Genomic DNA, 16,641 nt, shown 5'->3' on the forward strand with positions numbered 1-16,641 from the left:
AGGACCAGAAACTTGCATTTCTTTTCATCAAAGTTGACCAATAAAAATAAAAAATGCATCCGCAGACATTATGTCTTTTGTTGACTTTTGCCATGTCTTTTGCCATGTTAAGCAAATGTCATAAATATATATAACTTGATAAACTGAATGGATAATACAAAAAACATGCTTTGTTAACTAAAGGATCATTTCTTTATAACTTATGGACTTCATAATCTGCTCTTAGTGCAACTAACATTGGATGCAACCTACACTGTCTCTGAAAACATTCCACGTTGCGTAGTAAATTTTCACAAAGACTGAAATGCATTTGTGTCCTTGCCATCTCTTCTCATAGAGGTATGTGAGAGATGTAACCAACAGGATGCTGTGAAAACAGAAATGATTTTCCTCTCTATAAAGAATAAAACCAATATAATTTAATATAAAATAGCCAAGTGTATTTAATTCTGCTTTGTCCATTCCTCTCCCCTCTGAAATCATTTTTATAACAATATCCAATGATGGAACATAATTACATCCAAGTGAAGGGCTTTAAGGACAAAAAACAAAGCAGTGTGTGTTTTGCACAGGACCTTTTCCCATATGGAGTGTTCTGAACTAATAATGGCCAAAAGGCATAAACTATGTACATATGGCCTGGTTTGCTATTTTCCCTCTTTGGAATGTATTCAAGAGAGAGGCATAAAAACACTATAAATGTCTGATAGTGATTAAGATATTTTTTCCCTCTCCCCTTTACAAGAGCTCTGCAACCAAGTGCTCCAATGACCAAGAAGGCTACTAAATCAAAGGCCGAGAATGCCAGTGCTTGAATTTAGTAATGAAGGAAGATTACATTAATCTAAACAGACTGCATGAAATCTTCCGAGTGCACACAGATAACAACCATACATTTGCATGATTTGTTTGGGCAGGGGGAAACCCCACCAGAGCTTTCTCGTACTGAAAAAAGAAAAGAAAGAAAGGGGAGGGGAGAGAAAGACACACACACGCACACGAAAACAAAACAAAAATAAAACACCCCAGCCAAACTCTCTACACACCAGTTCACATGGATTTAAATCTCCTGTGACATATCTCGGTGAAAAGAGTCACGTCTGCTAGAAAGCTCAGCATTGTGACATCCCTCAAAACGTTGCCACTGCGGTAGGCGCACGCTACAGCTCTCCGTGAGCCAATGCAAACCTGTGCAAACAGACAACGCTCCCGATTCTCCAGATACACGGCCAGCGACAACTGTGTTCGGTTCAATAAGGCTTCTACCAGAAGGGCACCGCAAGGACCGGCCTCCCCATGAGGGACAGTTTCTAAACAAAGAGCTTGTTGGTCCCCTTCATCGCTTTACGTATGAATGTATCTGACAGTCCTTTTCTGCTTCCCTCCACAGCTAAAGCTTAACAATTCAATATGGGAGAGCGAGGCTGGGCTAGCGTTCTCATCCATGGATATAATCAGGTCAGCTTCCTACTCTGCTTCTTGAATCATGAGTCAGTGGAGCAATGCAGGGACTTAGAAGCAGGCTATGTTTATTTGTGCTACACTGCATGGCATTTTAATTAGTAACTCGGCGGATTTAAAACCTCTGAATGGACACACAGGGGCAGTTGTGTAGCCCAGCTTTTGTGCTCTCATTCTTGGAGGAAAAATCCTGTTTGAGGACACCAGCAGGGGGTTAATAGAAGCTTTGATAAAGTTCTCTGAATCCTTTTATTGTTGCTCAACTGCAGACTGGACTCTGGTGTCTTTCTGGCTCCTCTTAGGAGATAACAATTAATTTTACTCAGTTTGGAGGAGATGGCTAGGGAGGGGGGGGAAGCCCCCTGAACATGTGGGAGCTGTGAAGATGGAGGTGCAATTGCAGCTGGGAAACTCATCTGGACTGGAACAGAAATTACGAAGCAGCCTGGCCTTCCCAGGGCTATTATGGATCAGACCCTACTGAACTCGCTGAAATGTTGCCCTGAGGTGGAAATATAAAACAGACAGGGACACAGCAACAACAGAGAGTTGTTTCTGTACACCTTTGGTCACATTTTGAAAGAGAACTGACCATTTTCTGTGGGAAATGAAATTCATTGTCACTCAGTAGTAAAGTATTTTACATGGGTAAGAAGCACAAATACTTGCTTCTTCCTACATTCATAGCTGGGAGGAAAAGCTACACTGACTATGTGATGTTGAAACTATTAATGCATCTATCCTGTCCCAACTGCAAATGGAGGAAAAAGTAAGAATTTGTGCTACTCACCCGTGTAAAATAATAGAAGCCACTTTGCTATGGAGTGACAGTGAATTTCATTTCCCTGAGAAAACAGTCAGATCTCACTCAAAATGTGACCAAGTGTGTACTTAAACATCGTAATCACCTCTTGTCACTACAGAGTAGACTACTTTCTCCTAAGTTGTTCAATGAACCCTGAAGCTGGTGATTTACTAAGGGTTGCCGAATCCTTTTCTGTGCCTTGCCGACGGAGTCTTACCCTCTTGTTGAATACAAATTCATGGAAATGGGTGGTACAGCTGCTTTGCTAAGAAGCAGGCAGTTGTTTGTATTATTTCTCTGTGTAAAAAATGTAATCGCTTTAAAATAATAAATCTAACCCCTCCCAATGGTAGATTTCCCTCTTTGTTTTGTTTCGAGTTGGCTGCATGTATGCACAGTCTTATTAGCACGTCTAATGCACATGAACAAGGTTGGGTGCCAAAGGGGAAAAGGCAGCATAGAGAAGATATTTCCTACCACAGCATACTCTTTTTGAGGGGCATAATTAAAGGACCTTGGGCAGGAATTCTCAATTGATCAGAGCTGTTTATCTTTGAGATCCTTGGGAGTTTTCTTCCCAAGCACACATGACGGACAAATGAAAGGCATCTTTTAGCTAACCATTCATTTCAGTAGCATCTCAGAAACAATTCAATGCAATGATTATTTTTTCTACTTTCTGGTTCTCCTGCCACATTTAGACATCTAAGTCCTGTGGTTTCCCCACTTTTTTTTTATTTGTTTTCCTTTTCAAAACTCTTTGTACGGTATACGATGAATCATTAAACCATCCAAAGAACAAAGACGGGATGATTTCTTACATATATATAAAAAATACCTTCTGTCCACAATTTTAAACTGTTTAAAACACGCATTATTTATTTATTTTTAACCAAATAAATAAAGAAGGGCTGACATTTATGCAAAACAAGTTTCAAGACACACATATCCTTACACTCCTGACCACATTACATCTTCCAGATATTTAACCAGCTATGAACTGCCTCCCTTACTAGCTTTGAACTTCACATTCTCAATTGTCTCCCATTGTAGAAACATCCTCTTTTTTGGGCACGCAGAAAGGCTAAAGCAGCCCTGCTGTGTCAAGTATCTGCGCCATACATCTCAGGCTTGTCTCCTGCTGACAGCTCCTATTATCTTGGTTGACCAAGGTGCCGAACAATCAACCTTCCTGTGCAAAGTTCTCCTTCAGCCAAATGCCAGGCTGCTTTCTGTACATTTGAGGGGTCAAGATGCCAATCACAGGAAGGAGGACGCTATGCTGGACTGAAACATGCCTGCACACCTTCTGTCCTTTGTTCAACTGCAGCCTCAAAGTTCAAACAAAAGCACCTTTCTGTCCGAATCCTCTCTGTGTGAATTTTGAACACCAGACAGATATTCTTGGTGGCTCCCTCACAATTACAAAACACCTTTCCCCTCTTCCTCTAGTAATGTATGAACCTGAATACTTCCTGGAAAGGCTTTAAAATTTTCTAGTTTGATCTGAGGTTCAACAGTAAGGGTTAGAGATTTTTGAAATTCTAAGCTTTATATAAATGCTTTTAAATCACAAGGGCTGCTTTTGTGCAAGTATGATGTGGTATAAATGTAATCAATAGCTGAAAGGCGGGGGGGGGGGCATTCTTCAGCAAAATTTGTTTGTTCCTCAATCCCCAAAATATGTTGCTAGTTGCCTAGCTGAGATGCAAAAACATATATCTCATCTTCTCCTTCTCAAATCTTTTTTCTCTTTTTGTTCTTTATATCGATTTTTATCTGACTGAAAACAAAACTGGATTTTCATTCCTTCCTGAGGCCTAAGACAGTAACAAGTAGAATGAGATTTAATTATTAAAAATCCTTTTCCTTTCAGTTTTCTTTCTAGTTTTGTAGCACCTAAAGAGATTATATGTTTTCAAAACTTTTTGTTGTAGTTTTAGCTCTACTTTCTTTCTTTTCTAACATTATTTATTGCTAGGTATCATTTTAAAACATCTTAAATTACTGATTAAAAAGAGTATTGTTACTTTCCTTAAGCATTTTAGAAGGTGTGGAATAGAAACTGAATTACGTACATAAATAAGCTATTTTTGAAATCTATTCTTCCTTCATAGAATTATGGGCTTCTATTGTGACAATCCTTCAAAACAAAGTTTTAGGAGTTCATATTACAGATGAAAGGAATGCTTTCTTACTTCATAAATGATCCAGAAGCAATGAACCTCAATACTGTATATCAAACACAAACACATACTGCCATTATTTTTGTATCAGAATTATTGCCATTATTCACTTCATTGCATGAAACAGGGGCAGCTATCTTGGTACACTTCAGATGTTATTTGCTCCCATCAGCCCCAGCCAGCATGGCCAATGGCAACAAGGCTGAAGGTCGCCCTGCTGCTTTGGGCGCATCCCAAGGAACCACATGGCTCCGTAAAGCCTAGCAAATTGCCTCCCTGTTTGCTCACAGCATTGAGTGGACTGGATGGGGAAGAGCTGGCTGGCACAACACTGCCAAGTAGATGAGGGCAAAGTCCCCTGATTCTATTTTTTTTTATTTAATATTTTTATTAAACAGTTTTTATAATCACACAAACAATACATAACAACAACAAATACATAGACAAACAATAACAATAGCAAAAACAAAACAAAGAAAAAAAACAAGTACCATTTCATAACCTAATTTCTTAAACCTTTTTTCCTCGACTTCCTCATGCCTCCCTTTTCTGTATTCCAAATTCTAATCAAATACTCAGCAAATCTTCCCTTATTTTACTTTGAATTTAAGCTAATCTTCCTTATTCTCCTTGTCTTAACCATCGCTAATAGTAACCATTTACTTTCCAGTCCAACATCATTCTAACTTTCATTAATTTTGTAGTATTTCTTTAAATAGTCCTTAAACTTTTTCCAATCTTCTTCCGCCGCTTCTCTTCCCTGGTTTCGGATTCTGCTCGTCATTTCTGCCAGGCCCATGTAGTCCATCACCTTCATCTGCCATTCTTCCAGTGTGGGTAGATCCTGTGTCTTCCAGTACTTTGCAATGAGTATTCTAGCTGCTGTTGTAGCATACATAAAGAAAGTTGTATCCGTCTTTAACACCCCTTGGCCGACAATGCCCAAGAGAAAGGCCTCTGGTTTCTTAGGAAAGGTATATTTAAATACCTTTTTAAGTTCATTATAGATCATTTCCCAGAATGCCTTAATCTTCGGGCATGTCCACCAAAGGTGAAAAAATGTACCTTCCTTTTCTTTACATTTCCAACATGTATTATCAGGCAAATGGTAAATCTTTGCAAGCTTGACTGGGGTTATGTACCACCTCAAAGTCCCCTGATTCTAGCATGATATATGGAGTCCGAAAAGAGTTCATTCTTAAATACACAAGGCCAAAATTTCCAGGATGGGGTAAAACAGTCATGAGTGGGGTCTACTTCCACTTGATCTTTTATTTCTGCCACTGTAAACGGCACATAATACCGTCCTCTCTGCCCCACCCAGCACGGAACTCAAATTATGAGGGAGCCTTAAAAATACAGCTTCTCACACTTTTCTGTGGCTCTTCATTTTGGACAAAGCATCTCATTCAAGAGTCTCTGTCAATGTGCTAAAATCTTCATTGCCAGGCGACTCAGAATTTGCTCCTCTTGGACCAGGTACAACATCTGCAGTCTAATCAAAGCAGCATAACTGCTAGCCAGTAGGTGGAAGCTTGTGAGTACAGGATACAGAAATCCCTCAGGACCTGGGTCTAGCCTTTAGATCTCAATCCCACCAGAAATAAGAATGACCTTGGCCCTTACTACTTTGAGAACTAAACATAATACTCATTAGTCTGACTTAGTTTCCTTTCACTGATTTCCTCACACACAGTAAACCAAACACTCACTCATCAACGCAAAGTCAAACAAGCATACATTAGGGAGGGGGGGGAATAGCTCTCCAAACTATAAATGAGGTAAATAAAAATACTTTCCTCTCTCTTGTGAAAAGAAGGGAAAGGGACAAATTATTTGTGTGTGTTGTGTGTATGTGTGTTTTTTAAATGCAGTTAAGCCTCATTTTCAAAACCAGTGAATGAAACCTCCAAAAGTAAAGATAACAGAAGGTGACACTGTCAGGTGGGGTGCTTAGGATAAGGGAAATCACATGGTGAATTTGGATAACTAGGTATTTGGATGACAAAGGTCCAGGGGAGGAAACTTCTGCTGTAGTTGGCATGTGCTCAGCTGCCTCTCTTGACAAACTGGAGAAGATGATGAATGCGAGAGTCAATTAACTTTATTTTTGCATGAAAATGTAAATGTGTTTTTGCAGCTACTTAAAATAATTGTCCAACTGCATTTCATTTCAAGTGTGCATGCGTTATGGGCTAATTAGAAATACAGAGAGCAAGATGGCAGCCGAACAGAAAGGCCCTTCACTTTACTAGCCATGGCAGCCTCAGCTATAACACTTGGAATCAAACTAAGGGCCATCTGATGCTTTTGATCTGCCTGTGCAACTTCCATCATTGTCAGCGTGAGCAGCGCAAAGTGACGCAGGGCATGGTATAGCAATGGATCCTCATTTGATACACATACGCTATTGCACAGTCTAAATCGGGCTGGCAGAACATAGAGAAGTGCTTTATGTGCATTTTCTGTGCTGTGTGGCACAATGCACACGGAATTCTAATCAGCATCTGAAAGCAAGCAGGGGCTTCCAAAGCACTACACCAAAATACCAAGCAAGAATTTGTTTACTTTTCTAGAAAATCTTCCAGTGTTTGTGAGTTACCTGGAAGTAAGCACCCAGTAAAACAGTAAAACATTGATACTCCGCCCACTGCCCCACTTTCGCCTCAACCATTGTGCCTCAATTAGGAAAATCAAAGTGTGAATCCACTTCTCTTTCTCCATGACATCCTTGAAAATCTACCCTGCCCGCTGCTTGCAGAGGTTTAGCTTGGTGCTAACTGCAATGAAACTCAAAACAGTATTTAGCTAGCAGAAGAATGTGTTCATTCTGATCTACTGGTTTGGCATTCTAGACCATATCTGACAGGTCCAGAATGTTGGAGGCAAGCAGTACAGGATGATGGTGATTAACAATCTGGAGAGATTGTGTGTGTGTGTGTGTGTGTGTGTGTGTGTGTGTGTGTAAAATATTGGGAGAGTATGTTGCAGGTCTCAGTCTCTTTCTGAAAGGAAGGAGTTTTGTGACAGGCGAACAGACAGCTAGATACGCTTTAAAAGAAGGGAGTGTGTGTAAGCATTAGCCAGAGCTGGATATCGCCATACAAAAGATCCCTCACTGACTACAGCAGCAATTTTAAAATATCCACAGCCAAGTGCAGTGAGAGAAAAGCCTGAATATTTATTAACAGGGCATCCCCACCTTAATTGGCATTTCCTCTACCCATTTCACTGTGATGGCTGACTTAACAGAACATTAAGCTGAAGGTAACCTAACCGGCTAACAAATTGCCATGCAGTCTCATTTGCTAAAGAAAAAAAACTTTGTTGGGGAAAAAAAGCTTTCCAAAATCAGAACAGAGCAGTGTGTCCTCTGAGTAACACAAAATGAAGCCACATGGAAAGATGGAAGATAGAGACATTTCTATTTTTAATCGTCGCTCTGCTTTGTTTTTTCTTCCCATGTAGCTTTATTCCCATGTGAATACTTTTTGTTTCAGAACAGAAACATTGTCATTACTTCAATGTGTACCTACATAAAATATATACAGTGATACCTCGGGTTACATACGCTTCAGGTTACATACACTTCAGGTTACAGGCTCCACTAACCCAGAAATATTACCTCAGGTTAAGAACTTTGCTTCAGGATGAGAACAGAAATCGTGCTCCGGTGGTGCAGCAGCAGCGGGAGGCCCCCTTAGCTAAAGTGGTGCTTCAGGTTAAGAACAGTTTCAGGTTAAGAACGGAATTAAGTACTTAACCCGAGGTACTGTACACAGGAAGGTTTAAACTGAATGGTGTGCTCAAGATTGAACCCCAAACCACTCAAGATGTATAACATAAGGGTACATACAATGTGCCAGTCCCTAGATTATTGTGATTGCTCTTCTCCAGCTCTAGGTTATGTAACCAGAATGTTCAGATCCTATAAGCGCTTACAGTATGCGAAATTAGATTATTATGTTTCCCCCCCCCACTTACATTTAATTGCATTTGCAATTTTGCCACTCATTGGGGAGATCCTTTAGAAGCCTCTCTCAGTCCCATTTTGTTGTAACCACGCCAAACAATGTGGTATCATCAGCTTGGTAAGTTTTCTCACTGAATTTAGCCTTTTAACATATACTTTCTACTTTCTAACTTAGTTTCTTTCTAGAGGATTTCTTTTAACAATAGTGGACTCAATCTATCCAAAATGAAGACTTTATAAATTCCATACACTTCAACAAGGCCAGTGATATATAGATCAAATATGTGCTTTACTCTCCAACTCAAATGAGTGAAAGAAACTTATTTTTAGTGGGATCATGAACCTATGATTTATTGAAACTGGTTAGAAAGGTATGTGGTCTATTTCAGCTGACAGAGACGACTGATTTCAGTAGTTAATATATCTACTTGTAACACACTTACCAACAATAAGCCCCTATTTTCACAGTGGAAGCACTGATGAATTCTATTTCAACTGATGTACCTGTTCATCTTTATGTAGAACTACAGTCTTATGTTGCAGTCCTACAGACATTGATGTGGCAGTGAGTCCCACTGAACTCTTTGGGGCTTACAGCTGAACAGACATGTACAGGATTGCAAAGTTAATATGTACTGATTATCATAGTACTGTTCCTTAATCATATCTGTTAAAATCTACAGATTATCATAGTATTGTTTCTTAATCATGTCATAAGATCCTATAAAGCTGAGACAACTGCAAGCCACCTTAACATTTTCAACATATAATGCAACATATTTTTAAAAGGCATATCATATCTGGATAAAGTCATATTGAGATACTATCTATAAGCTCAGACACAAATCTTACTATAGAATAATATCGTCTTCATATATTCACGTTGGTAACCAAAGTTTTATTTGCATATTTTCATTTAAACATTCCCTTGCATTGTCTGAGACTTACAAAAACCCATTGCAAATAAAAAAACAAACAAAATGTAACTGGATAAACTAAAGTGCAGCTCAGCAACCCACTTACAATGCTCCAACTGAGTTAATAAAAGTTGTACAGAAAATAATGAAAAACACACTCATGACTCACAATTATATGGTCTCTCCTACTATTGTACTGTATCTATTTTCAATAAATGTGCTGCCAAGCAAATAAATGAAGGTTGTTGATTTAATGCAGGTGTCCGAATGAGATTCTTTTCAGCTTTACAAGTTCTATGAAGATATTTTTGACATTATTTTTTGCCTCCTTATATGTCTTTCTCTCACATGCAGGGGTATGATATGCAATATAGGAAAACAGGGAGATGCCTTAAACACATGCCTCTTCTTTTAGTGAACATTGGTTCTGGAGTCAGCATTTTGGCTGTATATTCCAGTCTAAACAAGTGACAGGAACCAGCCTCAGAGGAGGACCCTTTTTTGCTCTCCTGCCTTCTGACTGGCTGCTCCACCTTTGAAGAGGCTGTCAAAATGGCATCCCCCAGGGATAGCACCAAAGTGGAAAAATTAGTGCAGGATATTTATGGAAGGAACTATGATAGATTTGGGCTGCCAGATTGGATGGTAGAGTCTAGTAAGGAAGACATCTTGGTCACCATCAGCAATAGTATAGGCTCCATAGCTACCTTTAAGACTTTTTCTTTTATATAAAGTGAGTGAATAATACCAGGTGAGACTATTTGTCTCTCTAGTCCACCACTGACTCTGCTTTGGCCCGGCAGTGGTTCTGCAGGGTCCCAGCTGGCGGTCTTTCACATCACCTTCTACGTGATCCTGTTATCTGGAGACACCGGCAACTGAACTGGAGAATGTCTGCATGCAAAACGTTATGTTCTATCACTACCCATCTCTCTAAGCCACAGACATCCTCATTGAACTGGCAAACAGTGATTAGAGGAAGGCTAACACAGAATGGACAATCTCCACTACCCTAAAAAAATTATGTTGGCCAAGGTGAGATGAATCGAAGACTGTGAAGATATGGCTTTATGAAGATGAGCCATAAGGCTGTGATTTCTTATTAATTTTGAATGTAGTAGTACTTTTCCATATTAGGAGCAGGAGGAACATGGAATATCAATATATATATAGTTTTGTAACTAATGGTGGCTCTGCACTAGCAGAAAAGTGTGTATTTTTGTGCAAGACATGACAATACAATCTTCACTGCAGCCCTCTACATTATATCCCATAGTATTTCTGCAGGTTCTGTAACCTGCAAGAGTAGCTTTTGAAGGGGCACGGAGGGAGCTTCAGTGGGTAAGAGAGATCAACAAAAATCATGCAACACTTGAGTCAGTAGAAGACTTTCTACTAGAGCAGCTACTGTTGGATACAACGATATATTTCTTAGAAAAGAAATATGGTCAAAGGAGAAAGTTTTACTCAGATCCCACTGCAGAGACACATACGCCCTTAAATTACATGGCCACGCCTGATAGGGAAGGGGTGGAATGTATTTCATTAAAACAAATGTAAGGCTTTTAGACATGCCCAATTTTATAGACATTGACCTATAAAAGATCAGGTCTGCTATTTACCACTCCGCTTAGGACTTTACCCTTTGTGTTGGAGACAACAGCTTCTCAAAATGAACTAGGATTGCCACATTCTGATCCAGATGCTAACTTAGGTTGGCATAGCATTGCTCTGCTCCTCACCTGTACCCGCCAACACCACTGCATGGTGATTAAAGGAAATAAATTCAAATGTTTACAAAAACACTTCGTGTACAATAGACAGAATGCAAATTTTACATATCAGCCAGATTCTGTTATCAAACATCGTTATGAGATGCCAAGTCTTGTTGGTTTCATTTAATTTCAATGACAGCTCAAGGAGGCAGCTCAAACCCTAGAACTCATGTGGCATTGGTATTCCCTAAAACATTTCTACAGCCAATTTTATTCTTGAGAACTATTTCCCTGCAAAATTCTCAGAAGCACATAAAACTCTAAAGAGGAAACAAACCACACAACAACACACAAACAGAGTTCATCTTCCCATTACAAAAGCAAAGTACAAATTAATTCAATATATGGCAGCAAGCTAGCATTATTTGCAAAATGATTTCAAAATTAATTATTCAAAGTGTATTATTATTTAGGGCACATAAGAAGAGCCATGTTGGATCAGTCAAAAATCCCATCTAGTCCATCTGCTCTCACAGTAGCCAACCAGATGCCTATGGGACATGAGTGCAATCACACTTTCCCTACATCTCATTCCCAGCAACTGGTATTTAGAGACATACTGGCTTTGACAGGAATCTGTAGTATAAATTCTAGCTGAGTTTCTGTTATTGTGGTTTTGAACAACCTCCAAGCATTCCAGAGGGATTTGGTCCACTACACTTTCTCTTTCGCGCTCCTTTTTACCAATCCTCTCATTTTTCCTCTTTTGAAGTCAAACGTGACTGTGGTGGATTTCCATGGCAATTGACAACCTGGAAATACACGGGGTGGTATTCAACTGAGTTTTACTCAGAACGACCCAATTAAATAGATGAACATAACTAACTTAGATGCATTCATTTCAGTGGGTCAACTCTGAATAAGATTCGACAGCACTATGCTCAGTATTCCCAAGTGGTTCAACAATATTTACATCTTGCAGCATGTTTTGGGCACCACTTACGACTGAGTCTAGGGTCACTGCCCCTCTGGTTGGCTCCATGACCAATTGTTCTAGAGCCCAGTATCTCAAAGATTTCTTTGCCATGACTAGGACATGCATATAGCTAGACTATGTGAAAATAATTGAATTTGATCATTACTACAGCACTTTCTCTTTGGGATGCTTCATTGATTTAATTCTCCACCTTAAGATCGCCTAAGCATTTTGTTCAGGGGGACAATAGAATACCCTCAATACTAATCCTTGGGGCCTGATAACACCATCTACAGTGATGATGTGAAGCAGTCTCTCCTTTTTTGGCATTTCTGGCTTGTTGGAATCAATGGTGCCTTTGATTAACAGTGACACTACTTCCAATACGTCCTTGCCTGACTTTCTAAAGAGTTTGCATTCAGAGAAAACCATGTCCCACTAGTTCTCTCCATTCCACCAGATTTCCATTGTGCCCATTATATCTGAGCTCTCCTCTAAGACCAAGCCCTCTAGCTCACCCATATTGGGTCAAAGGCTTCTAGCATTAGTATATAAGCTCCAATATGTAGCGTCGCTTTCCAGATGTTTGGAATTTTACCCCCCGCCCCCCAGTGCTTTGGCTTCTCTGAATTAAAACAACAATTCTGCTTGGTACCACGACTGAAACATTTCAGTTAGATGTTTCCTATACTGTTTCAGAAGCTCAGGTTAAATGCCAAACAAAATTAAAATTCTAGATCTTGGGGAAGTGCCAAGGCTGATCTATCTGTATTCTTTATTCCCTGGTTGCTATTTTACTTCTCTTCCATCTGGCGCTGAGAAAAAACAGGCTCGCGGCTGAACAGCCCTCTGACTCAAGCGTTAAGACTCCTGCCCAAGGAAGAATGTGACGCACTTATAAAAAGGTAGCGTTTCCTATGTGCAATGAGTCCTGATCTTTCAGATTAGCACATGCAGTCAAGTATAGGCCAAAAAGGGCACAACAACTGTGAATTTCAGCAACATCTCCTTAAAGCATAACTTCATCCTAATAAAGCAACTGCAAAAAGTACCATGCAAAAGCAATAGCTGCATAAGCATTTCATATTTCGCTGGTGTCCTCTATTCAGCATCAACTGATAAGCTCGTACAGTACCATTTTCAAATGAGATGGAGAATGGAGAGCAAGGGAGGGAAAGTGTCTGTTGGATTTTACCTGCTTGGTTTGTAGTCACAGTGACAGATACAGCTTGGTCCGAACTAGGATTCTGCTTGGATACTCCATTCACCGCCCAGATTTCAAAGGTGTAGTTTGTGTGTGCCAAAAGGTCAGTAATAGAAACCTTGGTGGTTTTCAAGCTATTCTGCTGAGGGCTGAAGTGTACACCACTCCCACAGGACCGGCAGCGGTTCAGATCATTGGCTCCACATCTCTTGCATACCACATTATAGGAAACATCCTCGCGGCCACCTTTGTTCTGAGGAGGGCTCCATTCCAAGTTGACGGATGTCTCGTTGACATTGGAAATCAGGTTCTGGGGGGCAGATGGAGGGCCTGCAAGACAAAAAGCACATTTTTTTTATTAAAAAAATTACATTTCCAGGTCAAAGGAAGGAAGGGAACCCTCTCTAGGGGTGTATCTGCCCTGATGTGATCTGCTGAAACAAACACGCCTGGCAGTTAGTGGAGTCTGCAACTGTTCCATTTCATATGTAGTTTTTGGGGTGGGTGGGTAAAAGTACTAAAATGCTATAAAAGTTCACACACAGTCCCACAGAGCTAAGGCCATGAACATTGGGAAGCAGGATTTCCATGTGCATATTTATGGCTAGATAGCAAACTGTGTCCAAAAATGGCTGTTGTGTATGCCTATTTGCTTGAGCTAAAAAGACTCATCCACACGCTGTGCAGGAGTAACAGCCAGAACACGGACAAAACATTTGTCTTTTTGTTGGGGGGGTGGAAGGTGGAGAGAAAGGGATCTTGTGGTCTTCCCCCAAATTCCTCTAAATAGATTATTCCAGGCCAAGCCATAGAAGGTGCCTTTTAACCTCAGAAAATGTGTGCATGGCAGCAAACTTCGATATGCACATATGGCTGGATCAAAGCCAAAAGCATCACCATGATCTCTCTTAATACTACGAACAGGTGCATGAATAAAATGTTCCACGGCTCTTTTATCCTGGTCTTTGCCCATCTTCCTAAACCCCTTTTCCCCAGGATGTTTTAACGATTAGCTGAGCTTCACAAAAATATCCCGGTGCAACTTTGTTAATCCCTCTGCCCTCCACCCCACCCATCCCTTTAAGTGCGTCCACCTCTTCCACAACGTCCAGCGGCTTGCACACTGTTTCTGGGTAAATTTGGTGTGATTTAACATCAGCAAGAAACTGATGCTTGTCTAAATGCATAAAACAACCCAGTAAACTGGAGGAAGAAACATATTCATGTTGAATCATGTCACAATATGCAGAGCTTAGAAAGCACTCTGTGAACAGGAAATAAGAAAAGGAAAAGAATTAGAGGGTCTGTTCAGCTATTTATATTTATTTTATTTATTAAATTTGTATACCGCCCTATTCCCCTAGTTCTCAGGGGGCATATGGTTCACAACATAAAAGCTATCAATTTCACCCTGAGGGAGATCAGGCTCACACACACTTAACCCGCATGGCAGGGTGAAAGGAATGGCAGCACATCTAGTGTGTTCTGTCTCATAAGTTCAGGGAAACCCTACTTCAAATAAACATGGTACCTGCCCATTTTTTTTCCTGTGGAGAGGAACAAAAGTGAGCACTAGAGTCCAAAGCACACTCATAATCTTCCTATCAGCAGACAGGGCATTTGGGCAGGTTCAAGGGTGTTGATAAAATGAGTTGTACCTTTAGCATAGTAGGTGCAACTCTATGGAACTCTGTCCCGCTAGAAATCAGGCAGGCACCCCTCTTAAGTTTCAGGCACTAGATTAAAATGGTTTTAATATGTTCATATGTTTTCTTACTTTATGAAGTTTTAGCATATGTTTTAAATTCTGTATATTGTGGGCCAGACTCAACTAAGTAGTTTTCCTAGTGGAAGCCAGCACAAAACCTCTTGCTAATGCAAAAGGGCTTACTTCCTCTTCTCCCCCTGTAGCCCCCATCAGCTTTTGTGGGTGGTCAGGAAAACCCATAAAGCAACATGGAAGCAAAATAAATTTGCACTGATGGAACATTTGTTTCTGTGTGATTCTAAACTCCTCCCTCTTTCCAATAAGCCAATTTGAGGCACAGAGTGAAAAGCAAGGTATTCATTTTTTAGATAAATAAAACAAAATGTGACAGTATCAAAACATTTTAGGTAATGTCTATATGGCTTTTGTGGTATCTAGTACTGTAGCAGTGGCAGCATAAGCATCTGTTGCAACAGACAGAGCAGATTTTACAATATGTTTACATGTTTCTAAGTTCTAACCTACTGGAGCTATGGAATTAGCTGCTTGAGTTATTCACCCAGCCTTTAGGATACTGTCATGGGAGGAGCTTGCATGGTTTTCCTATACGAGCTCTGATTCGTTAGTGAGAATCAACAAGAATATTATGCATAGGAGAGTGTGGATGATGTGTGCGTGTGTGATGGAGGATGTGTAGTACGCATTAAGGCATGGGTAGGCAAACTAAGGCCCGGGGGCCGAATCTGGCCCAATCACCTTCTCAATCTGGCCCGCGGACGGTCCAGGAATCAGCATGTTTTTACACGAGTAGAATGTGTCCTTTTATTTAAAATGCATCTCTGGGTTATTTGTGGGGCACAGGAATTCATTCATTATTATTATTTTCAAAATATAGTCTGGCCCCCCCACAAGGTCTGAGGGACAGTGGACCGGCCCCCTGCTGAAAAAGTTTGCTGACCCCTGCATTAAAGGGTAAGGGTGATGTGAATGGGGTGGGAGGGGTGAGTGGTCTGCGGGTGAGAATATGCGTGCAAGTAAATGGAGAAATTAGCTAGGGTTGCCATGTTTCAAAAAGTGAAAATCCAGACACAAACTTTGTTTAGCATATTATGGCAAAGTTGTTTAGCTGGGGGTGGCAAATTTGTTGAGCCACTTGATGTATGGCAGCCCTAAATTAACAGGCGTGTGTGCACACACACAGAGGTGAAGGGTATACATGTGAGGAAGAGTGCCTCAATGGGTGGGTGTGTGAAAGAGAGAAAGAGAAAGAGAGAGAGTTCATGGGGTATTAGTTTTTGTATGTGTGTAAATGTGGGAGGGATACTGAGGTGGGGAATCTACACATGTATTTTATGATTATGTTTCTATCCCTTCCTTCCTTCAAGGAGATCACGGTAGTGTACATGCTTCTGCCCCTCCTCATTTTACCCTCGTGACAACCCTGTGAGCTAAAACTAAACTGAGAAACTGACCGGTCCAAGGTCCCCTAATGAGATTCATGGCCAAGTAGACATTTGAACACTGCTCTCCCAAGTCCTAGTACAACACTGTAAATACTACAACACACAGGCTCTTCTCCTTCTTCTTTTACAAAACATAATCTGCAAATTATCATAGTCTTATACTTGTTAGGCATATACGTTGCCACAATTTAAGTACCTTTGGTTTTGTAGCTGGGTTGGGAGTGGAAAGAAAT

The 16,641-nt window shown here is 40.4% G+C and overlaps 1 protein-coding gene across 1 annotated transcript in view; it reads right to left on the reverse strand.

Annotated features, from left to right (window-relative positions):
* The window catches only part of EPHA4 (EPH receptor A4), a 155,289-nt gene that overhangs the window by 56,873 nt on the left and 81,775 nt on the right, over positions 1-16,641 (reverse strand). The window contains exon 5 of the mRNA XM_053390006.1: positions 13,229-13,567. Within this exon, the coding sequence (XP_053245981.1) occupies positions 13,229-13,567 (339 nt within the window). The remainder of the gene's footprint in view (positions 1-13,228; positions 13,568-16,641) is intronic.

Source organism: Podarcis raffonei, chromosome 5 (assembly GCF_027172205.1).
Source record: "Podarcis raffonei isolate rPodRaf1 chromosome 5, rPodRaf1.pri, whole genome shotgun sequence".
In the NCBI taxonomy this organism is placed as follows: domain Eukaryota; kingdom Metazoa; phylum Chordata; class Lepidosauria; order Squamata; family Lacertidae; genus Podarcis; species Podarcis raffonei.